General features: G+C 43.2%; 1 protein-coding gene across 1 annotated transcript in view; it reads right to left on the bottom strand.

Annotated features, from left to right (window-relative positions):
* The window catches only part of STK39 (serine/threonine kinase 39), a 176883-nt gene that overhangs the window by 114929 nt on the left and 36373 nt on the right, over positions 1–25581 (bottom strand). Inside the window, 4 exon segments of the mRNA XM_015422180.1 lie at positions 149–204; positions 739–880; positions 2474–2582; positions 7359–7471. Of these exon segments, the coding sequence (XP_015277666.1) occupies positions 149–204; positions 739–880; positions 2474–2582; positions 7359–7471 (420 nt within the window).

Below are 25581 nucleotides of genomic sequence, written 5' to 3'. Positions count from 1 at the left end.
TTCTGAGTACTCTGAACGCATCATCAATGAACATTCTTGCATTTTTAAACAGCCTTTTAGAACGTTAAAATTCAACTGGATCTCAACACACCTCAGATTCTCTCCCACACCCAGCAGACACAAACTTCAATGCTCTAATTTTTATTACCTGCTATTTGTACTGAGCCATCTTCACCCAAAAGAATATTACCAGCTTTTAAATCCCTGCAAAAATGAACAAATAGGAAGCATGTAAATTCAGGTAGCGAAAGACACTGTCACTCTCAATGGAATTTTCTTTACTGAGAAAAGTGCCACAGGATAAATTAAATGCCACTCCACGCATGCCGATTACATGATCATCTCATTTTTAAAAAGGACAAATTGCCACTTTAAAAAGAAATGGGAGGGGGAACTGGCATTCTTCCCCTCTCAGAAAGCTTATCATTTAGACAAGAGACTGTCTCTCCAAGACTGCAGACCTGAGCCCTCAGCTGCATCATATCCCATGTGGAACGCCAGCTCTTTCCATGCTGCACCCAGCCAATCAGAGCAAGCCAAAAGTTGAAGCAGGCCCAGGTCATTCCCCATTTTGAGATAACATAAGGAAACCTAAGTGACCACCAAGAGAAGAAACTTCAATCTTTCTGAGCATTGCCCTACCCAACAACAAAACATTAAGTTTTGGGGAATTACCAAAAAAAAAAGGCGCTGAAATGTAAAAGAAATTGGGCTGTGACTGTTTCCACATGTTCATACCTGTGAATTTGCCCGTTCCTGTGTAGATAATCTAAGCCTTCCAAAACCTCTTTAAGAATTGTTGCTATTATTGATTCTTCAAGGACGCCATTCTTGTGTTCTCCTCTGTTGACAATGTACTTTATTATATCCAGCATTGATCCTAGGAATTTAAGATCCAAGGTTACAGGAGAGAAAAGAGATTCTCCTCCAGAATCATCTTGCAAATCTTTGGGCCTAACTCAGAAATAAGGAACTTTTCTTGTTTTCAATCTATGCACACATTGACAGAGACCTGCAAAAATCCGGATTGTTCCCAAAGTTCTCCCAAAGACATCTTCAGCATGAAAGACTCATTGATTTCTGAAACACCACCGCCTTGGTTACCCAAATGGCTGGCTCACTTCCAGGGAAGGAAACAAATGATGCGGAAGCAGCAGCCAGAGAATTTGGAACCATGCACGATGGATGTTGCAACACTACACCACCTGATTTGGCTACATTACAATACCACAAAGCCTGTAGTGGCTAGAGGGGGGGGGGGACTCTGAGGCAACTGCCCACTGGACTGAAGAATGTCCAGTCCCCCATTCTGGCCTGTCCTATAGATTCCTTAAATCCCAACCACCCACAATCAAATAAAAAAGGGGGACACAAGATTTGAATTAAAGGACTGGTAGCGTGTAAGCTATGTGCTTCTGAAAGCTCTCTTATGTGGGTATCTGTTAAACCAAGGCTGTATGATTTGTGAGGTAAATAGAAATTGCTTTTTCCTATATATTTGGTTAGACAGACAAAACACAGGTAAAGATGAACAACAAAGGTTTATTTAACACAAAATAAAGTATTATATAGGGTAAATGTGGATGGCTTCAACATATAAAGTAAAACTGGCTCTTGGTTTCACCCCCAAAGGTCACAAACTTTTCCCCAATTAGAGTAACTACATTGTAGTCGAGCCTCAGGTTAAAAAATAAACCCTGAAGAGAGATTTGATTCACTTTTCTCCACAGGTTACCTCAGCAGTTCCTGTCCACAGAACCCATACACACAAGTTAGGCCCTTAACAGAATGCTTATTTGCCTCACTGAAACAAATTTTATTCTATAAGCCGACTCCAAGTCCTAACTAAAAGCCAAAAAAAAAGCCTGGCTAAGTTTTTCTTCAACCTTCTTAAGCAATGGCTGGCTCACCCCCCCCCCCCCCCCCCTTCCAGTGGAGTTCCATCGGCTCTGATTGGCTGACAATCATTTGGATTGGTTCAGAGCCCTGGAGGAGAGGTGGGACTTTTGGGGATGACTGGCACAAAACCAATTCAGAGTGAAGGTAATTTTAGGGGAATCGGAAGCAAGATGACTTTCCCAACAATTTCAGCACCCCACCCACCACCTATCAAAAAAAGAAAACCAAAGGAAGGATGTGTTTTAGCAGCTATGAGTGCTTTTGCAAAAAGTCCCTCCCCTTCAGTTTAACTTTAGAAATACGCAGTATCTGTCTAATTTCAAAACAGCTCCAGAACTGGAAAGAAACACCACACAGTGTGAGTTGACAGTATTACTGTAGATCCAGTTAATGTGCTACACCAGCATAAGAGCAACCTTGAAGGAAATGACAGACAGAAGAGAGACAGAAGAAATCCAATACTTCATGAGGAGATACTTGAGGGACACCCTAAGATGGCAGATTGATTAGGTAAGATAATGCAGATATAGGGCTGTATCGTATCACACACACACACACAGAGAAAAAAACTTACCTCCACTTAGCAGCTTCATGACCAGCCAAAGCTCATCCTTGACCACAAAAGATGTATAATATGTAACTATGTTGGGATGGCTGCATTGACTCATGGCTTGAATTTCTTTCTACAAGGAATGCAAATACGACATAGATATTCTGGCAAGGGAATAACAGATAGTCTATCAAAGACAGTCAATGATTCAACCTAAGGGAAGTTATACATTTGGATATCATGCCTACCCTGCCCACATCTACAACGGATATAGCTTAAAGAAGAAGAAGAAGAAGAGGAGATTGGATTTATACCCTGCCCTTCACTAACCAAAGGTGTCTCAGAGCGGCTTACAAACTCCTTTCCCTTCCCCTCCCCACAACAGACACCCTGTGAGGTAGGTGGGGCTGAAAGAGCTCTGACAGAAACTGTTCTTTTTCAAGAACAGCTCTTATCAGAGCTACAGCTTGCGCAAGATCATCCATCCAGGTGCAAGTGGAGGAGTGGGGAATCAAACCCGGTTCTCCCAGAGTAGAGTCCGCGCACTTAACCACTACACCAAACTGGCTCAAACTAGTATTTCAGATTTGCATAATACATACATTTATGTACATACACGCCTCTATTCTCAAAAAAGAACGGGTTGAATTCTATTTGAGATTTTTGCACACACAAGGTTGGGAGTGATTTTCATCAAACACCCCCCCCCCCGTGGCAGACTTCTGGTCCCCTCCCCAGCTATCCTAGGGGTCCCCCATCCATCAGGAACAACATTTTTTGAAGCATTTGGGGCTGCAGCATGGTGAGAGGTACGGAAGTGTGCTTCCGTGGATGGAAGTCATAGAATCATAAAGTTGGAAGGGACCTCCAGGGTCATCTAGCCCAACCCAAGCGCAATGCAATACTTGCATCTGTGGAATGGTTGGGCAAGATGCAACCCTCAGTCCTGAAGGTGAGTGGACACTGGAAACTGAAAGCTTCCCCAGTCTGAAGAATAAGCTCACTCTCAAAATTATAAATGAGGGAAAGTCAATGAAGACGTATAAACAGGTTCATGACTGCATCATTTGATGAAAGATTCTAGATGGGCAATAACTTGTAAAATATTCTGCTTTAAAAAGAAAGATATTTAAACACATCTAACACGTGACTATTTTCTGTCTTCCAAATTCAAGTGAAAGATTCTGGAAAAAGGATGATTCTTTTATGCTTCATTTAAGAGACACAAGCTTTTTGTTGTGAAGTAATTTCTGCAGGACTAGCAATGTATCCTAGAAATTATTTATCAGTGTGACTTACAAAAAGAAATTTGTATTTAAGATACATTGTAATAAATTAGGATGGCCTATTTCATATAAAAATGACTTCCAGTTTTGTTTTAGGTTTGAAGATTCAAAGTACCCTCAAGACAATGGCTCAACACACAGAATCTCCATTTTAATACACCTGGATTTTTTCTTACACTCCAGCACTAGATTCTCTCCCCCCCCACCCCTTCCCCTTGCACATCTAAAGGCCCATTTGAAATTCACCCCCACACACACACTAATAGAAATAATATCCTCTGTGAAAGAGAAGGAAGGGAGAATGCCTCTAGAGAGGAAGGCAGCCAAAATATTTACTGAGCAGTGGAGCCAGTTTGCAAGTGGCTTCAGTGTATTTTGTTCAGAGACACGGTTTCATCTCCTGGGTAAAGCTCTGAAAAATAAGCCCTCCTCATATTTACAGCAGAGACTGCCTGTACAGTGTTGATACTTCTTCCTCTCTCCCACCCCCACTTTTTGGGTCCAGATTCCTCTCACCCAAAAATTGTTTTTTTAAAGGTTTTTACTTCTTTAAAATAAGGGGAAAATAGCAATGCAAAACATACACTGGGTAATCCAGTACATGGTAAGAGACCTGTCTGCTGAACCAGCATTTCGTTTGATAGTATCTACTTTTATTTTTCTAATGGCAAAACTGGAAGGAAGCTGGGCTCATTGTGTGGGCAAAAGGACTGACTTTTTAATGTTAAGTCCGCCTTCACTCTAAGATGGTGCTAGCCATCTGCATGAGGGACTTGTTAAAAATAAACCTAAAGAATGACTGCATGACAGAATGACTGCATGACCTCCTTAAAAATCATAATGTTTTCATCAATCAATCAGCTAAACATTGCAGAACTAAATACAGCACTACAACTGGCCAGGGCTTCTCAAACTGTGAGTTGGGACCCAAACGTAGGTTACTGATTCACCTGCAACAGAATTGTGTGGGAGAAAGAGGAGGAACAGGGTGAAATCTGGGAAGCTTATTGGCCAATTTGGATTAACCTCTGCATGAAGTGCAAAGCAGTCATGATGTATAGCCTCTTATACTAGTTTCAGAGGATAGCAGTGTTGGTCTGGAGAGAAACAGCTAGACTGGAGTCCAGTAGCACCTTAGAGACCAACAAGATTTTTGCAGTGTAAGCTTTCGAGAGTCAAAGCTCTGAAGGGGACTTTGACTCTTGAAGGTAAAGGTAAAGGTTTCCCTTGCTTGAAAGCCAGTCGAAGCCAACTCTAGGGATGCGGTGCTCATTTCCGTTTCCAAGCCAAAGAGCCAGTGCTGTCCGAAGACATTTCCGTGGTCATGTGGCCGGCATGACTAAACACGGAACGCTGTTACCTTCCCACCGAAGCAGTACCTATTTATCTATTTGCAATCTCTTCCTTTCGAACTGCTAGGTTGGCAGAAGCTGGGACCAGAGACGGGAGCTCACTCCGTCATGCGGCACTCAGGTCTCGAACTGTGGAACTACTGACCTTCCGGTCTGCAGTTCAGCGTCTTAACCACTTGAGCCACCGCAGCCCTGACTCTTGAAAGTTTATACCAAAAAAACATCTTATTGGTCTCTACGGTTTTGGCTACTAGACTCCAATCTAGCCTGTTATATGTACATACTAAAAATGAAACAATAACATATAAAACTTGCTTGGTATATCAGATGATGTGAAGTTCTTGTGCTTTGTGTTGCGAAGGTGGAAAGGGCCCTTTGAAAACGGGTGGTGAAGAGAACAGGAAGTTTAGAAGTAGGTCCCTCACATCAAAACATTTGAGAGACACCTGAAATAGGTGGAAAGTACCTATGTGGGCAAAGGCCTATGTGAACAGAGCGTTGTGTTCAAGTACTCCCTTCTCTGTGCCCCCGAAGTCAACGAGCTATTTCCACAAATCATAGTTGGCCATTACATCTGAACTGATAATTTATTATTTGCTTCCCCCACTGGACATAGGAATTCCAAGCCAAAATTTAAAGCTAGTTCACAATCCTGACTTGGAATTCGCCAGTTCAGATGTAGTGGCAAAGTACAATCACTAATTGACTCCTGCCACACAAAGGGAAGGAGAAGCATGGGACTCGTTCCTGTGGCACTGAGCCATGTTTTGTCTGTATTATCCTGTACCATTATTCCTACAGTGAAATCTTCCATCATCTTTTCTTAATGACTGAAAGCACTGTGGGCTTTGGGCCCTGCGGCAATTTCCACTGATGAAGACATCTATCCTGCTGCAGCCTGAAATACTCCCAAAATGCTGCTCTGGGGGGAGACAGGGAACTCCCAGGAAGAGCATGAATGTGAGGCGTGTCCCGTGTCTGTCCCAAAACCCTCCGCCATGATTTCAGCTCCTTCAGGGTCATCTTCCTAGGCCTCAGAATGGACACTGGAGCCAAAAACCCACTCTTTCCCCATGTCTGGCTGGTTCCTGTACCAGCAAACCCTTCAGCCACCTTCCCTCCTGGCTTTTTGGGAAGCTTCCCTTTTTATAGGGTGGTTACTCCGCCCCATTTCCCCTCATTATCCAATAGGGCCTGTCCTGCCCCATATCCCTCTTTTCCCTAGCTCCACCCTTCCCCACAATCGCTATCTTGACCTGGGGCACAAGACCCGCCCATCTGCCTCGTCTCTCCCTTCCCCGTACTCATGCCGTTCCCCTTGACTGTGCCTGGGAATATCAGGGTGTCCAGCCCCACTCTTCTCTCTCCAAGCTCCTTCGATCTGCGTTGGCTCACTAAGGTGTGTAAGCCTAGGTGGAGACGGTTAGCGCTTTTCCTGGCTCCCGCTGATCTGGCAACTCGCCCTCGTCAGCCCTCAGGGTTGCACCAAAGCTTAGCGGCACACTACGTAGGGGCTGTTTCCTTCCTTTGGGGGTTGCTTCTGCTGATCTCCCAGGTAAGGGGAGGACGGTCCCATTGGGAGGCTGGGGAGCCGGGCAACCCTGGACAATGAAGGATGAGCTGCCGATCTTAAGTACAGGGTAGGAGATTGGCAAAATCCCCACCCCACCTTCTGTTAGTGGAAATGTACTGCTGCATCCAATGGAGAGTGGTACATGGATCCAGTGTAAACATAATGTCACTTCAAAGAGAAACAAGAATGTTTACACTGCAGCAATAAAAGCTGTCATATTGATTACACCTCTATTTATCAATCCTGCCATGGAGCAGGCATACAAAGGTAATGCCAATTAATTAATTTGGCAAGACACTCAAATGTCAAGGAGAATTCCAAGAGAGACAGGCTCAAATAAAAAACAAGAGTTGATGAAAGAAGTGTAAAGCAGTTATGGTTTCCAATTCATTTATGAGACAGGTAGTACAAAGAAAGGCATTTTTCTAAAATAGGAGGTTACTGGTGCTTATAAGCATATGAAGAGTTTTTTTAAAAAAAAAAAAACACACACAACTCAGGCAGATAAAGGGAGTGGGATTTTGGAAATGACAGTGTATACTGCTCAAAGTTTCTTGGAGGACAGGTGGGATAAAAATATGTAAAAAATAAACAATACGCATATTTTTTCCTACTACACAGGCCTATTTTAGCTCCTATTAATAGTTTTGCATGATTCAAACATGGAAAATGAAATTCTGTATACTTCATTTACTTACCAGCAATTCATCCATACTGGTCTGGCATTTTTCTAAATTGATTCTTTTTATTGCTACACGTTCTTGTCTGGGTTTGCATAGTGCTGCCTGGACAACAGCCGTAGCGCCACTACCTGAGAGACAGAAGAAATGAAAGTGGTCAAAGCGACGTAAGGTTATGGTGCCAAACCAGTGTGGTACATTGATTAAGAGTGTTGGATTAGTATCTGGGAGACCTGGGTTCGAATCCCTACTTGTGCCTCGGAAGCTCACTAGGTGACCTTGGACTGGTCACACTCTCTCAACCTAACCTACCTTACAGGATTGTTGTGCAGATAAAATGGAGAAGAGTAAAATGATGTAACTTGCTTTGGGTCCCCACTGGAGAGAAAGGTGTGGTACAAATGAAATAAATAAATAAACAAACTACATTTCTCAAGGGTTTTCCCAGAGCCCTGCAATGCAAAAAAAATAGCAACAGCAAACAAGCTTCCCTGAAAGACACCTTGCAAGTCACTAGCCTTTTTCCCTTTCAATGCACAGCCAAAAAGTGACAAAGCATTATATGTATACACCATGAGAAATGGGGAAAAGACAAAAAATCTTAAATTCTCCTGATAGTATTGAAACCCCCCCTCTTTGTAAACTGCCCCTGTTAAAAATCACAGATATAGGTGGGCTATGTTGTGCAAAGGAACTTCCTATGTTCGTATATAATTCATGACTGACAGAAGTCCACCATTGGCCACAATTTCACCAGTTGCTGGGATGTCTGCAAATCATGCTGTATGAAATGAACCCAGGACTATTCAACAGAGAGTAGCTACACACTTAATCAATTATGAACTCAACATTTTAAAATGTATGGACATAAGCAATCTTGGTGGACCACAGGAACCATAGGAAGCAAAAAGATGCCACACAAGCCTTAAGTCAAGCCTAGGCCTGCTCTAGGATGCTCCTTTGGTTCAACACAGGCAGTAAGGAGGACACTACAGAACTGAATAGCTCTTTTTGTGGACCAAATTCTCTAGAACTTTCTAGAATGGCTATAATATGCAGGAGTTCCATGGCAGACAAGCTGATGTGGAAAGTGCTCAGAACTTCAGAACCCAATGTTATGGCATATAAATATGCTATGCAGAGAGCAACCTGGATATCAGATACGAATATTACTACTACCGTATACATCTCTGAACACATTTCGACATTAAGCTATTTCCTTTCAAAAAAGATAGTCTGGTGGAATTTCTAGAAATTGGATACTGCCATGTCAGTGCAACACACACACAACACATTTTTAATCTCATTGTTCTTCCTTCTTCACTCCTCTCCAATTAAAAAGAAATGGGGATATCAAAGAATGACATCTAAAACAATATAAAATAGCTCAGTTGAAAAGTTTACATTGAGCAAGCTTATTTTGGTAAACTCTAATCTCTATAATAGTTTGCTAGCCTCGCACTGAACCTTTACTAGGTCAACCAGAGTGAGAGGGTTTGTTTTCAAAGTTACACAATTTCTACCTCCTTGGTTGCATATTCTGAACTAGGGATGTGCACGAACCAGGGAAATGGAAGTTTGTCCTGGATCATAAGGTCACACGAACCACAAACCTTCACGAACCTCCCCATTTACCAAATCAGTTCGGTTTGTGAGGTTCAGTGGGAGATCTATCTTCCCTCCCTCCTTTCTGCTGGGGGTGCCTCCCTGAGGCCAGCAGAATGGGGGGGGGGAATCTCCCTTCTCTAAAAATCTTCACTCCCTCCTTTCTGCTGACAGTGGCTCCTTGAGGCCAGCAGAATGGAAGGGGGAGAAGAGCTTCCCTTTAAATGGCTTTTTCAAACAGGCACTGCGCACGAATGAAGTCCAAGCAGCGAGTTCACCCGCAGGTTGTGAACTCGCTGCTTGGACTTCACTCACGCGCAGCACCCACACGTAAAGCCATTTAAAGGGAACGCTTGGAAGCAGAGGAGTGAAAGGGATCAGTGAAATGGCTTGAATCTCTCTCCCTCTCATTCCTCCCATGAACCTCTGAATACCATGTGGAGGGTCCTGGGAGGGCTATGAAGCGCCCGAACCTCGATTCGTGAACCACAAACCAGCTATCTTCGTCATGAAATTAGGTCTGTCACAAGGTTCGTGCCCATCCGTACTCTGAACTCTATCACCTGTGGCTTCACTGACATCCATGGCTACACATCTGATTTTAAACGCAAGGCCAGCAAGTAAAAGAGTATTTTAGCTTTTCAATCATCCAAGAGGTGACAGGCCGAGGGTTTTTCTGTTTCTTTATCTAAACTGAAGCGCTGATCAGAACATTAATTCCAGTCTCAGAAGTGTGGGTGGTATTTTGAAAATATCTGGTGCCAAAAATCAGAGCCTGTTTGTTAGCAGACCACTATTTCTCCATTTGCCCTGAAAGCAGGGCTCTCTGTACAGAATAAATGGATGCCTTTGAGCTATTAATTCATAAAGGCAGACTGGAATTTCTATTCCCACTTTAAATCCTCAGCCTCCTCTCCGAATAAACCCAACTCTAAACCACAATAAAAGCTCTTCAGTACTCCTACACACAACTGCGTGGTTCTTTCATGGATCAGAATGAAATCTTGGTGTTTTCTGTGAGCCCCCCCCCCTTAAATTTTAAAAACAAACTGAAGTCCTACCAATGCAGTCAGTAACTGTACTTGGGATATATCCCAGCTGGTCTTCTGAAATACTAGGCGTTCAATCTGTCCTTGAAACTGGCATGCCCCAGTCCCAATACAGCTAGCACACACACACACACAAAGGCCTTTTGTTACAAAGCTTTACAATGGGAATTCAGTTACATGCCTAATCCTGAACAAAAGGCCGCTCTTCCCTCCCATCTGACAACAGAACTGACACAATACCCCATGACTGGAAGTGATTGTCTGCATTTTAATTGATGTTTGCTTACTTATTTAGAAGTAGGGTGTTTTGTATGCAATTTTCGTCCTGCAGTACTTTAAGGACAAAGCTTTTAGTTCAATTATATATTGCCATGATCATACAGACAACCCCCCCACAGCACAACATAGCAACAAGTGCTTTGACACACTCCAATTATGCTGTACAATTTTGCCCCCCATAATCTTTAGTTAAAGAATTCTATGTCAGAAACACAGTCCATCAAGCCTTTCTGGGCAGCAATGGTGGCATACTAAAACAAACTTCACTACAAAGCTCCCAAAGATTATTTCCATCCCAGTTGTAGCCTAAACTCCTTGACAGGTTCACGGATCAGTAACACATGCCAACATAAATGCATTTGGGATCTCAAACCAAAGGCCTCTCAAAGCCCTTAATGGGAAAGATTTTCAATTTCTGTATGTGTACCCAACACCTCATTTAGAAACAAGGATAGCCCAGTTGGCAGCACATAACTACATCAAGTACAGAAGGCCACAGACTTCATAAAGGGGCAAATTTAAGTACCTTTTGTTTTCTGACATAGTAACAGTAGAGGTTCTGGCACCTTCCCCTTACTATTATGCACCTAAGTCACTGTCCTTGCAGTCAGGTAAGTGGGGCTCCACACCAGACTCAAAACAGAAAACTCTATGGTTGTTGCTGATCCTTTTCAGCTTGTCAACTTCCACATCATCCTGCTGCTCTCTCTCGTTCAATCTCCAGGAAGGAATGCTCATTCTTTCCTTCCCCAGTCTGGCTCTTTTATGCGCCTCACAGCTGCCATTCAGCTCCGCTAATGAGGAAATCAGCAGGCACTTTTCCGTGAGAGAGCCAGCGTGATGTCATGGTTAAGAGCGCTGGACTCTAATCTGGAGAACAGGGTTTGATTCCCCACTCCTTCTTCACATGGAGCCTGTTGGGTGACTTTGGGCCAGTTACACTTCTCTCAGAACTCTCTCCGCCCCACCCACCTCACAAGGTGCTTGTTGTGGGGATAGGAAGGGAGGGTGACTGGAAGCCACTTTTAAGTCTCCTTGAGGTAGAAAAAAGTGGGGTCCAAAAACCTTCTCTCCTCCTCCATGAATTTTAGTAGCCCCTCTTTCTTACCCTCCAGCCATCCCTTGAGGGCCAACTGGATGAAAATCACGTTCACAGGGCTGAATTCCCCATTTTGAAAAAAATTTAAGCCATGTGGAATATCTGCTCCTGACACAACAGAATTGGAACTGTGTTTCACATACTCTGATCTAACGGATAATCATGTCAGAATATGGATGGTGGATACATATTCCAATAAACATCCCAGTGAAAACAACCAACAGTATTAAACTAGACCTTGGAATAGGTTTTTAAAACATCTAAATTAGGTCCATGTGTTTTCTTGCCAAGAGTGGGGTAATAATACAGCAGAGTGATAAATTGATGAGGGCTGACAACTATTTCACTTGCTCAGTAGCTGTGCATTCTTAGCAGCTTGATATTGCTAGATAGTGAAGGTCCAGCTCTGTGTATAGGCAACATAACAGAAGCACTGCAGCTTGGGGGGGGGGGGGGAGCTTAAATGGATTTAAATGCATTGATGCACATGAATGCACAACTAAGAACACAAAACTGCATGTAAATTGCTTTCATTGACTTACAGGCATATCTGAGAGAGGGGGAAATGCACTGAGTCTGTACCTCCAAGATTTACATTTGATTAAAGAAAAACACCAACCTGGATAACAGTAATAGTAGTGATAAGGCAAAATTCTTATTAAGTTAAATTTCAGGAGAACTTCTCACACAGAATATCAAGCCATTAACTCTTTCGTTCTGAATGAACACAGAGATTTTATAAATACCTGAACAGTGCAAGTTTTAATATCAAAATACTACTGAGGCAGAACTGTTGGTTGGATCCAGTGAGCCATCAAAAGGGGGGGGGGGGGGGGGGGGAAGAGGACACAATATTGCTCCCTTCTTCCTCCTGACTGGAGCCCACAAAAGGATTAGGGGAGGGAGGCAAAATCTATGATTCATGAACAAGCAGATTGCTGGATCCAGGCCGTCTAGTCTACTGCTTTTGTTTTGTTTTAAAATCAGCATGTGCAGTAGAGGTGAATCAATTAGGGAATTTGCTCAAACAAACAAAATTCAAATCCCCCAGACCACATAGATTTGTTTCTGAATTCTATAAAACTTTTGCTTAAGTTCTAAACAAAAGGTAATAAATTAGAATCTGTTTAAGGCCTGAATATATTGCATATCTTGGAAGCAAGCCAGGATAGCATTAGTTCTAATAGCAGGAAAGGAGCCTGTGATGGGGGGGTTATAAAGACCTATTTCTTTAGCAAACACATATTACAAAATTCTGACATATGTTGTTAGGAACAGACTGAATGAGACCCTGATAAAATATATGAATGCAAACCAGACAGGTTTTTATTAAAGGAAGATATTCAATTAGTTATATTAAGGAAAGCACTCAGTATTAAAATAATTGAGCATTAAAATTTCCTACATTGCTTGTTTTTCTTGATGCCACTAAAGTATTTGGTATGGTGGACTAGCAGTATCTCTTGAAGATAATGAGCCAGTGTAGTATAGTGGTTACTGTGTTGGACTATGATCTAGGACAGTGGTCCTCAACATGGGCCATATGGCCACCCAGGGGGTCATGGCATATTTCCAGGGGGCCACAGAAACTGATGTATTTCTAGGTGGACCACAATAAGTGACTTGACAGTGCTTAATACGCACACACACAATTCCATAAATATACATCAACAACAGTGGATACAAACAATATACTTTTGCTATTAGACCGAGATTTTAGTTAAAACCTGATTTTTTAAAAAGAAATCTCACACTGTTCCTACAAGTTACACGATAGGGAGAGCCTCTTCCTCCTTTAAAATTTGTTTTAGCTGCTGAGGCATCAACCATTGCAGTAAGATCTAATTTTCAAATTAAATTGGTACAGGGAGAGAGCAGTCAGGTCGTAATTATACTCTATGCCGGTAAAAGCGTTACTACTGAACACTCTCTCAAATCCTTCTCTTTCAGTTAATTGAAAGAACAAAGTTTGAGTCCAGTGGCACCTTTAAGACCAACAAAGTTTAATTCTGGGTAGAAGCTTTTGTGTGCATGCACACTTCTTCAGATACATTGGGAATATAGGTGGGGAGGTAGTTGCCAGGAAGGGCAAGTTAGAGTCAAGACGTATAAGTAACTGAGCAATAAGTATAGATGAGATTGCATTAAAGCGGTTGGATAGCAGCAAATTAGGATACAAATAAAAGAGTTATCAAACAGATGTGAGAACTAAGTTTGAGTCCAGTTAATTAAAAATTAGTCCTTCTGGATTGGACAGCAATATAGTGGCAGTTTAGAAATATCCAATTAATTCACAGTTCGGTTTTAACAAAAAGGGGAATTTGATACTTAAGAGGAACGATTCACGGAAAACATAACACACAATACTTAAGATAAAATATTTATTTGCTTGACCTATGAATGCATAAGACTTTAATAGTCTTTGTTGACTTTGTTTATAGGCTCAAGAAAAATCTAGAGTTAACAGGTGGTTACTAAATTACTTTTATGGCTTAAGTAAACATTTGCCACTATATGCTAGCAGTATACAGAAATCAATTAATTAAGGGTATTTCCCAACTTGGTGTTTTAATATAAAGACATCCATTTCCATGATCATTAGAAAAACCAAGACAAAAAAAGTAATGGGTATCAACTGGAACAAAGGTTTGTTCCATGTTCCATATATTTAATCACCTGAATACACAGGAAGATAGTAATTGGATGCTTGAGCAAAAGGCCATTCCTTATCAGTTATTAATCACCTGGAAAAATAATAGAACGGAGTTTAGCCCTCCTATTCTACCACAGGAACTTTCTAATCAAGTGGCAATTTGGAGATTTTTCTGAATGGGAAACATATGTTCTGTATATTTATAACATATCATAAATACAATCTTGTAAAACCTGTCTTTCCCAAGCCACTAAAATTTCCAGCCCAAGAAATTCTGTTCAACTCAAAACCAGCAGCCTATTTAGATGACAGAACTCAACAGCGTAGGAAGAAATAATGATTCTAGAAGAACGGTATGATCCCTCATTTTAATACAAACTTTTATTAGACTTTGCTACTATCTTCAGTTGGGAAGGGGACCTAAGCTTCGCAAGTTCATCAGTTTGGCTCACTCTACAGGAAGCACAACACAAGTTAATGTTTCACTGGTATTTAAGCCAAGTACATGAAACAAGATATTTTGCCAGGCAGCATTAAGTGTTCATTGGCTAATGCGAACTCATTTTCCTCCTTAGAAGACTTGCGGATATGCTCCAGTATCTTGGTCTTGGATACTGTCAGTAGACACTCAAAGAACTCATGTTAATACTGGGCAAGACTCAAGTATTAATTTATCAAATCTTACAGAGAATTATCAGATGCCTACTAGATGGTTTATGCCCATGATGAGAGAATTAAGGTGCTGGAATCTGCTAAAACCGAGAAGATAATTAATTATATACATTATAAAGATGGTTTAAAGCATACTGTTTGAATGAAAATATGTGTGTTTTCTTAACACCTTCACAAGAGCCCTATTTAGCGGTTCCTCCATTATGTTACGTTAAACCTGCATACATGGGACAAGGACCACTGAATGCAATACCAGAAAACCAGTATATAAGTGTTTTCAAATAAATAGATCATTCCCATTGGCTCCCCTAGCACACCTTCAGCAGATCTAGATGACATGATATCACTTCCTTCTGTTTACCATACATATGCAAAACCACATGGGGAAAAAGAGGGCTTATGCAGAACAATAAACTAGAGGTAAAGAAATAACCACAGCTAAGGAACGGAAGACAGCCATGGTCTCCTGTTACATTTTGAAATACTCAGACTGCCGCACATTGACTGTGAAGTGAGCTCACCATCTGTATTCACCCCCAGTCCAAACTGCAAGGTGAAATCCATTGCTGCCTTATTGAATCATAGAATCACAGAACTGGAAGGTACCTCAAGGGTCATCTAGTCCAACCCCCTGCACAATGCAGGAAATTCACAAATACCTCCTCCCCCAGATACCCCCAGTGAACCCTGCTCCATGCCCAGAAGATGGCAAAAAAAACCCTTCCAGGATCCCTGGCCAAACTGGCCTGGAGAACAATTGCTTCCTGACCCCAAAGAGGCAATCGGCATTTCCCTGGGTGTGTAAAAAAAAGGCCACGAGAACTAAGCACCGATGCAACCCTTCCTGCCCTCCCTCTCATGAGCTGCCTAAGACCACAAAATCAGCATTGTTGTCAGATGGCCATCTAGCCTCTGTTTGAAAACCTCCAAAGGAGAGCCCAACACCTCCCAAGGAAGCCTGTTCCACTGAGGAACCGTTCTGTCAAGATGTTCTTCCTAATGTTTAAGCTGAAAACTCTTCTGATTTAATTTCAACCTGTTGGTTCTGGTCTGACCTTCTGGGGCAACAGAAAACAAGTCAACACCATCCTCTATATGACAGCCCTTCATGAAGATGGTTATCATATCACCTCTCAGTCATCTCCTCTCCAGGCTAAACATACTCAGTTCCTTCAACCATTCTGCATAGAAATTGGTCTCCAGACCCCTCACCATCTTCTTTGCCCTCCTCTGGACATGTTCCAGCATGTCTATATCCTTCTTAAATTGTGGTGCCCAAAACTGAACACAATACTGTAGGTGAGGTCTAACCAGAGCAGAGTAAAGTGAAACTACCACTTTGCATGATCTGGACACTATACTTCTGTTGATACAGCCCACAATGGCATTTGCCTTTTTAGCTGCCACATCACACTGCTGACTCATGTTCAGTGTATGGTCTACTAAGACCCCTAGATCCTTGTCGCACATAGTTCTGCCAAAAGTCTCCCCCATCCTATAATTATGCATTTGTTTTGTTTCCTGGTATTTCTGGGCAGAAAGGCTACATTCATTGGAGAGATACGAACATTCTCATGTTTTACCCACTTTCATCTCCAGCGACTGTCTCAAGCCTCTTCTTCCTCCACTATCAGGTCCCATTTTGTTCAACTGATGATCCTGCTTATCCATTCACCATGGATACCTTAAGTGTTTCTTCTGCTGCATTGTTTTAGTAGAAGCCAAAAGTACTACCTAGACACTTGCGTGTGTGGATACTAGTTACCAGCCCTCAGGTCTGGGGGGGGGAGGTTCCCCTGCTTTTGGGAGCTTTGAACTGCCACCAGCCAGCTGGGGAAACCCTGCCCCCAAACAGGGACATCATCACGCAATGTCCCTGATGCAATGACATCACTTCCGGGTAATGGCATGATGTCAGGGGCCCAGAACACTCCCCAAATCCCCCTGCTGTGATGGTGAGGGGACCTGGCAACCCTAGGGGATACAGGAGGATCAGGATCCAAGTACACTGTTATGTTTACATTATCTAGACAAGGCAGCCTGTGAATGTACAAACTGTAAACACAAAATCTCAGTACCTATTTCCAAAACAGCCAAACATAGATATAGAGTCTCCATGAGTACAGTTTGTAGGCCCCTCATGCTCATTTGAGGTGAATACACACACGTCAGAGAGCAAAGCTAGTGTGTACAGTCCCAGGCAAGGCCAGTATTTAGAGTCCTGCTTACCCTCTATGGGCATTCCCTGTACCCAGTGTCACACATACAAGGCTACAGAGTCAGTGCAGAACAGATCACAAGCCCTAAACCCAGCCCCACATTCCTTTCTCAGCATCGTACATCAACTGTATTGGAGCATACATTAGTACTTGTGAACAACTGCCCACCCTTCACTTGGAGTCTCAGAGCAGTTTACAATTTCCGTTCCCTTCCCTTTCCTACAACAGACACCCTATGAGGTAGGTGGGGCTGAGAGAGCTCTGAAAGAACTACCCTTGAGAGAACAGCTCTGAGAGAACTGTGACTGACCCAAGGTCACCCAGCTGGCTGCATGTGGAGGAGTTGGGAATCAAACCCAGTTCTCCCAGATTAGAGTCCACGCTCCTAACCACTACACCAAACTGGATGCAACTTTCCTAATTCCAAGATGTAAGCCTCTTCACCTAGGAGTACAATTCTTGTTATCACTTCTGCTCCAGCAGAATCCCTCCTCATACCATACCATGCTGCTTCTCTAGCATACAAGATGGTATGAGGAGAGCCAATTTACGATCCAATAACTGAATGAGCAATGCCTTCTCATTGAGACACAGACAGGCCTCTTGTATGGAGAATCTATAAAACACCTGGAGCCAACCCAAAGATAGCATGGTTGTATGGATGGGGCCAAAAACATTGAACACATGCAGATCCTAGTTCCATTTATAATCCAGCAAACAAAATGAAGCTGGCTCAGAACACTGTTTTCAGACAGCCTGGTATACTTTCTCAAAATATACCCCCATTCTAAGCTATTGAACTATGTACTGACCTGAAAGAACACACACATACAAACGCCCAGTTCTTAAGCAGCAGGTGCAACAAGAGGATTAACTGGCTACATATTCCACCTTGCAAAGTACAAAAAGAACTGTGCTGGCACCCCATCAGAATCAGCAAGGAAGTAGGCCATTATATAAACAAACCACAATAGGTTACTGTTCATCAAGCCTCTGACAATTAAGTCTCACTTGACAAGGAAATTCCCAGAAAAGAAGAGAGCTATATTATTTATGTCTGTCTGTCAGCAAATTCCAAAAAAAGCCCCAACCCCATACTTTGTTCATGGTATGGTTGGACACAGCTGTTTGCCACACGTTTGCACCCAACGTGTAGTAAAAATCCTCCCTTTTCAGCAGGATGATACAGTAGACCAAACTACCTGTAATACAGTAAGCCTACACAGGTGACCATTTCAAAAGGAGTATGTGTGAACATGAGTGTGATTCTTTTCGTTCAAAGCGCCCGTCACTTTTAATCTCCACACACCCAACAACCCACATGACTTGAAGAGGTGTGAACATGAGTGTGATTCTTTTCCGTTCAAAGCGCCCATCACCTTTAATCTCCACACACCCAATAACCCACTTGAGATGCACATATTTAAACAGCAGTGTAAACTGGATTTTTTCATGCTCCATGATCATACTGGTGATGCATAGCTAAGTTGAAATGAACTGTGGTTAAGGGGTGAGCAATGCATGCAACCAGATTCTGAGTACAAGGCCCAAAAACCCATTAGGCTCAGTTTACCACATCGTTTAATTAATATGAATTGCACTCCAGGGACTTCTGACCTTTCTGAGCATACAGGTGGTGTGAAAGGAAGAGGAAAGACAGCTATGGCTGATTTCGCACTAGAGCTCCCTTGATGTTGCCCCGATACTATTGGTCAATTTCACACCCGAAGCCGCAGGGCTGCATTTTGACCCGCGGCTTCGCCCGATTTCCTCCACAGTTTCGTGATCCTGTTTTTTGAGGATCACAAAACTGCGGAGGAAATCGGGCGAAGCTGCGGGTCAAATGCAGCCCCGTGGCTTTGGGTGTGAAATTGACCAATAGTATTGGGGCAAACGGCGGCGCAACATCGAGGCAGCTCTAGTGCGAAATCAGCCTGTGTGTCTGACCCTCTCCCACATATAGGTATGGTCCTCATTGGTACCCTAATAATCATTCCAGATGGGTAGCCATATTAATCTTGAATTTTGCTGTAACAGGCTAAAACAATGTGTTCCAGAATAAGCTTTCATGAGTTAGCACTCATTTAAATATGATGAAGTGAGCTCTAGCTCAGAAAAGCTTATGCTGGCATAAATGCTATCAATCCTTACACTGGTACCCTAGAATATCTGCACTAAACACAGGAGTGGCAAAAGGGCACACTTGTAGGATATATAACCTTTGAACCTGTCACAGCAGGCAGGTGCATGTGTGAGGGCACTTCCCACTTCTTCCCCCCTTCCCACCAGGTATTTCGGGTCACCACCACCCAAGCAGATTTTCCCTTTTCTCACCGGTGGCTTGGGACACTAGTTGGGCTTCCACCCCCCTTATTCCTGTTTGCTCTCCAGTCCAGCCTGGCCAGGAGGTTGTAGCTAATGCATGGACACCACAGCCAGACACACTGGTGAGGCTCTTTGAACACAATCTGAGTTCCTAAAAGAGAAAGTTCCGTATTCCCTATAACACAGGTATACACTCTAGAGCACATGCCCATATGGAAAAGGTATATCACAGAACTAAAGGCCATTGCAGAACTAAGAAAATAAAAATGTGAGGCTACTCTAAGCTTTAGGGACACAGATGGTACCTTGCCATCCCTTCCTTGGACCCATGCCCGCTGAAACTTATAAAATAGAGGCAGATGCCCCTGTATTCCCTTCCCTTCTCCAGCTTGAGCACGGCTATCCAGGTGTCCAGATCTTTTTAACCTTTCCTGCCCCAGCTGGGTGGGTTTCCCTTCACCCAATTCTGAGCTTAAGACGTGATGTCCCTCATGGGTCATTCAGCACTCTTTTGTCCTATCAACTTGCAACACACATCTCCCTCCTTTATTGCCCCACTTAGGTCATCCAAACAGCCACCCCTCTTGCCCATTCCTGGCAGCTGGGCAACTCCATTCGGGAAACTCATCTTTGCTCAGATGGCCATCAAAGCAGTTTATTACTCCCTTCCTTCAGATTCCAGTCCCCCGGGTGTAATTCAAAGCAGCTTACACCTCCGTGTCACAATAATGCCAACAGATATTATATTGGCACCAGGATCTCTTTGTTTGTACCATATAATTCCTGCGACTTTACAAAGAACTACCACTGTGTGCTTTCCTGGGATGTAACAGCATCAAGCAAGAAATAAAAGTGCTTCAGTGATTTTTTGCTACTGTCCATTTAGACAGCCTTATCTTGCACACATTGTTATCCTAATTGGGGGTCATCTCCAAATTAATTGGGAGAATTAGAGGAATTGGAGACTAGTGAGGGGGTAAACAGGGGATCTCCACCAATGTCTATGGGGACTGTTTCCTGAGAACTCTCAAGATAAACTAACAGCAAAACTACAGAAAAGGTGTATCATACAATCATACATACAAAGCACATGGGGGGGACACAAACTATCTACGAAGGGGGGAAATGATTGGGAAGTGATTGGGAAGGGTGATATTTACCAGGTCCTGAAAGATAAGGTCCACGGAGGTCAGTGAGGGAACTGGCCAGTGTTTCCCAGAGAGAAGGAGAAAGAACCTACACACAAGTAGGGGTGCGATTCTTGGCACCAAGAGAACATGCACGCACTTTGCACTGGGCAGACCGTGTCCAGTTATAGCAAAAGTTTGCCCTGAGGTGGTCTGACATGTGTGCCCCTAAAACAATACCATGATTGGCTCTTTAAGGGTAAAACAATGTGCTGGGAGAGGCTTGATAGCCTTCGCAAGGATGGACAAAGACGGAGGGAAACTCATGACGATTTGCAAGAGCGTTGCTAATGATGCTTGATCCATTTATCCAGTGTGAACTTAAAGTGTTAATGTTTTCTGATGAAATTTTTGGATGTAAACTAAAGGTGATATTGTTTCTCTGATGAACCCAGAATATAGGATGGGAGAGGCTATCAAGTCAATGAATAGCCCACTAATTAGGGTGAATAGTTGGGGGAAATGTGACCATGTGTGATGAGGTCATGTCAAAGTGGGGTATTGCCTTTCCTGAGAAACCCACTGTGGAGATTAAGTATCTCTTTTAGGGTGGCAAGTCAGTTGCCCTAGTTCACCTTGTAAAATGTTTTCCCGGGCTTGTCTCTGGCCAGCGTCTATTTTGTTTGTTCCAGTTCCATTTTGTTTTCACTTCCAGGCCAGGCTGCACAGTACACACATGATTTTTGGGGTGAAATAAAAGAGGGGTGTCTGTTTTCAAACTGCCCTTCCACAGGAGGGGTCTGGCAGCTAAAACCACTGCCAAGCCTTGGAAAAAGGAAGTGACCTGGGTAGCTTTTAAATGCAACAAAAATCTCCAGTCTGTTTGCCAATGCACAGGCAAGTCCCACAATAAGCAATGAAACAAATATTTATTTAGAGAAAGAGCCAAGCACTTTATCTTCTGTCTTGCATAGGGATATACTAGCGTTATATTTTTAAAGAAATGTATAGCAGACACAGGAAGATGTATGTTTGCTTGGGAGAATGTGTAATCCTTTTGTCCCCAGGCTGTTGTTCCACTCAAAACTGCAAAGGGATCAAAAACAAAAGGGGCAGGGGAACTCAACCTTCTCAAAAAAAGAGATCAGAAGTGCCCCAGACAATTGCTTTTTAAAAATTTATTTTATCTTATACACCACCTTTCTACCCAAAAACTCCCCAAAGTAACAAACATCAGTCATCTGCACAGCATTTAAAATATATTTATAAATTAATAATACAGTAAAAACATACAGATAGGAATACATACTATCAGGGAGGAGGGCCAATAAGAATCTACTAGGGGTATGCCAAACTGGCAAAAGAAAATGACAAAGAAAGACAAATCTCCCTGGGGAGGGAGTTCCAAAGTTTTGGCGCCACAACCAAGAAGGCCTTTTCTCACATTGCCTCCCTTCTAGCCTTAGATGGCAGGGGCACATGAAGCAAGACCTCCAAAGATGATCGGAGTGGATGGGAAGGTCCATCTGGGAGCAGGTGGTCCTTAGGTATGCCGGTCCCATACTGTATAGGACTTTAAAGGTCAGCACTAGCACCTTGAGTTGGGCCCAGAAGCAAATTGGAAACCAGGGTAAATGGAACAAGACTGGAGTGATATGGTCCCTGAGACCCACTCCAGTCAACCAGTATTAAAGTCTGAGAACCACAGATCTAGGTTATGAGCAGAACCACCCTCTAATGTTGCTTTGCTTGGTGGAGGAAGTCTAGCATGGACTTTTTAGGCTAGACACTTACCACTTGTTCCTAGCTTGTGTACTTCAGCCACTTGCTGAAGATGTCATAGTCCTACTGTACACTGCATTGGTCAGGCCGCATCTGGAGTATTGTGTGCAGTTCTGGAGGCCTCACTTCAAAAAGGATGTGGACAGAATGGAGCAAGTGCGAAGGAGAGTGACGAGGATGAGTGGGGGCCTGGAGACCAAGCCCTATGAGGAAAGGCTGAGGGACTTGGGAATGTTCATTCTGCAGAAGAGGAGGTTGAGGGGGGGCATGATTGCTCTCTTGAAGTATTTGAGGAGCTGTCATTTAGAGGAGAGCAGGGAGCTGTTCCTGTTGGCAGCAGAGGATAGGACTCGCAATAATGGGTTTAAATTAAGGGTGGGAAGGTACCGGATGGATATTAGGAAAACTTTTTTACGGTAAGAGTTGTGCAACACTGGAATCAGCTGCCTAGGGAGTGGTGAGTTCCCCCTCACTGGCAGTTTTTAAGCACTGGCTGGATAAACATTTGTAAGGGATGCTCTAGGCTGATCCTGCATTGAGCAGGGGGTTGGACTAGATGGCCTCCATGACCCTTTCCAGCTCTGTGATTCTGTAATTCTATGCCGCTTTAGCCATTTCTTTCCTGCTAACCAACAGTAGTCCCTAACAAGGGAATATATGATCCACTGGCAAAGATGATAGTGCTCTTCCTGTATAAACACCTTTTCAATCAAACAACAGACCTTCCTGGTTTAAAATGGTACAACCGTGCTGTTTAAGAGAATGGAATGCAAACTTTTTCTCATTTACTTAGCAACAACTCACCATCTTTACCCCATCAGAGAGCTGATGTTATTTTACTATTAATGGGTTGGAGTTGGCACATAGATTCAGCTCTGCCAGAAACCATGTTATGGACTGGGGGGGGGGGGGGGGGGGGTTGAGCAGCTAAATACATTTTCTGTCTCGGAAATATTTAATTCTGCCCTCACCACCAACTAGTCCCTTAAAGACAACTTTAAAGGGTTCTCTGGGGAAAAGATTCACCATAACAAAAAGCAGTTATGAGGTCATTATATGTGGAATTGGACAATCAGTCACTTCAACTCCCTCACCAACAAAAAAGCGATAGCTGGACCTGGGACTGGAATTCAGTCAGAGGCACTTACTGCAACATAATTCTAGTTTTAGTACAGACATCAGTGTACTTCCTCCCCCCCCCCCTTGCCAGAACGAAACAAAATCAAAGGTTTTAAAACTTACAGATTATCCAGTCATAAAGCAGGACAGGATGGGAAGGAGATGAGAAGGATACAGGCTACCACAAAATATCTGTGAAACCTTGCTGAATAAATGAAAACATTCCAATTTTTTTAAAAAATCTTAGTTGCAGCGTATTAAGTCCTAGTAACAAATTAGATCCTGTGACATCCAGAACTTCCAATACTGAGTTAGTTTGCTACCCAAAGTGAAAACCAAGCAGATTGATTTATGGCGAGAACTATCATTTTCACAAGGTATTGATTGTGTTTGAGAAACCACACTTAACACAAAAAAAGTATATTATGTTCATATATCTCCTTATTAATACCACCAGGATGTCACACCATAAGCTTACCGTGTTAAAATCTGTTGCTGTCAACATTGATAAAAATTGATGGAGCATGACCGGGTATTCCTTTCTCCCAAGCGCACACGGAAACCAGGAATTCGCTATTTTGCCAACTGTTTCAAAGCAACACAACAACTGCTAGTCATTAACCAGCAAAGCTGAACAAAATCAACCAAACATTTCAAAGGGGTGAAAAAAACCATATAGTGAAAAGACAACTTTGTCCATCAACCAAAAATAGACAAGGCTGTAGAACCGCTGTTGCTCCGGATCCTCCACTAAATCAGATGGCTGGAAGAAGTTTTTTCTGAACAACAATTACAACACTCTTTTTCATTCAAACAACATCTGTTACACAGAGCAATGTAAATAGAACAAATAGGGCAGGGATAGCCTAATTTTCAACGAGGGTAAAAATAAACTGCACCCTGACCTGGATAGCCGAGGCTGGCCCAGTCTTGTCAGACCTCAGAAGCTAAGCAGGGTCAGCCCCCTGGTCAATATTTGGATGGGAGACCACCAAGAAAGTCCAGGGTTGGGACGGAGAAGTAGGCAATGGCAAACCAGCTCTGAATGTCTCTTGCCTTGAAAAACCTATTAGGTCACCATTAGTCAGCTGCAACTTGAAAGCAAAAAAAGGGCTGGTAATAGTAAGCTAAGAGAAAGAACAGTCCCTAGGTCAAGGAATCTCAGATATGAGTACAGTGGAAAGAGTTTAAGGCTCAGTGGCGCAGCATATCATTTGTGAGCAGAAGGGCCAAGGTTCAGTCACCAATGAAAGGATCTCAAGCAGGAGACAGAGGAAAAGCTATGCCAGAGAACTTGGAGAGCCAAACCACATTAGAGGAATGAGCTGGCCCCAGAGCCCACTATACACATTTGCCACACATGGCTCCATATTATCTAGTCCAGCTGGCAATAACCTTATATGACTATTTGCATATCCGGCCAACATGCAAAGAGGGGACCATTTGTGGGCACTGTACGTACATATGGCAGAAAGCACACAGGAGAGGCAAGGGCAGTGTGTCTTCTCCTGTTCTTCTACCTGTTGTTGTACACAAATATATTAAGATGGACCAAATGGTCTGCCTTTCTTCCTATGTTCATGTGAGGTCTTGCATAATAAGCCACCATATGTCAGCCTCAGAACTGCCCCCTCACAACCTGCAATATGGAACAATACTAACCAACCTGCTTCACAGGGTTGCTGTAATGTTTACTCTGTGTGAATGGCTCTGAACACTCAAAGAGGTATTTATTAGCTTAAGATGCCACTATTAGAGCTTCATCTTTCACAAGGATCCTTCCATTACTTGTCAGTATTTTAATCAGACTTTTATTACTGAAGAGTTTTTTTTTTAAATGACAAATTGATCTTTGAGAGATCTGTGGATACAGCCAGTGATCGTTTCCAAGGTTTCCCTTGTTTCTAAACCTTTCCTACTTGCTAATGAACCTGGTATTACTTGGGCTGTGGCTAAATTTCTGGCAGCAGAGGCTTCTATGCAAGGATGGAAATGGTGGTATCCGTATGCAGGGGTCATTTTGTAGTAAAAGAGCTAGGGGAACTCATTAGCATAACTCATTAGCATATGCCACACCCCCTGACATCACCAGAAGTGTGTCATAAGGCCACACACCCCGCCCCCAACGGTCCCGGCCGCCACCGCCGGCCTTGCAGCGCCACTGCCGAGCCCCATGAGGGGCTCGGCGGTGGACCTCCAAGGCCAGCGGGAGTGCAAGGAAGCCCCGCGAAGGCCCTCCCTGGCCCCAGGCAGGCAGGGGTGGGGAGAGGCAGGGAGGAAGCAACTTACCCTCCCTCTTCTCCTGCCTCCTC

This window comes from Gekko japonicus, unplaced genomic scaffold, assembly GCF_001447785.1.
Source record: "Gekko japonicus isolate JY-2015 unplaced genomic scaffold, Gekko_japonicus_V1.1 scaffold375, whole genome shotgun sequence".
NCBI lineage: Eukaryota > Metazoa > Chordata > Lepidosauria > Squamata > Gekkonidae > Gekko > Gekko japonicus.
This window is presented reverse-complemented; position numbering and strand designations above follow the sequence as displayed.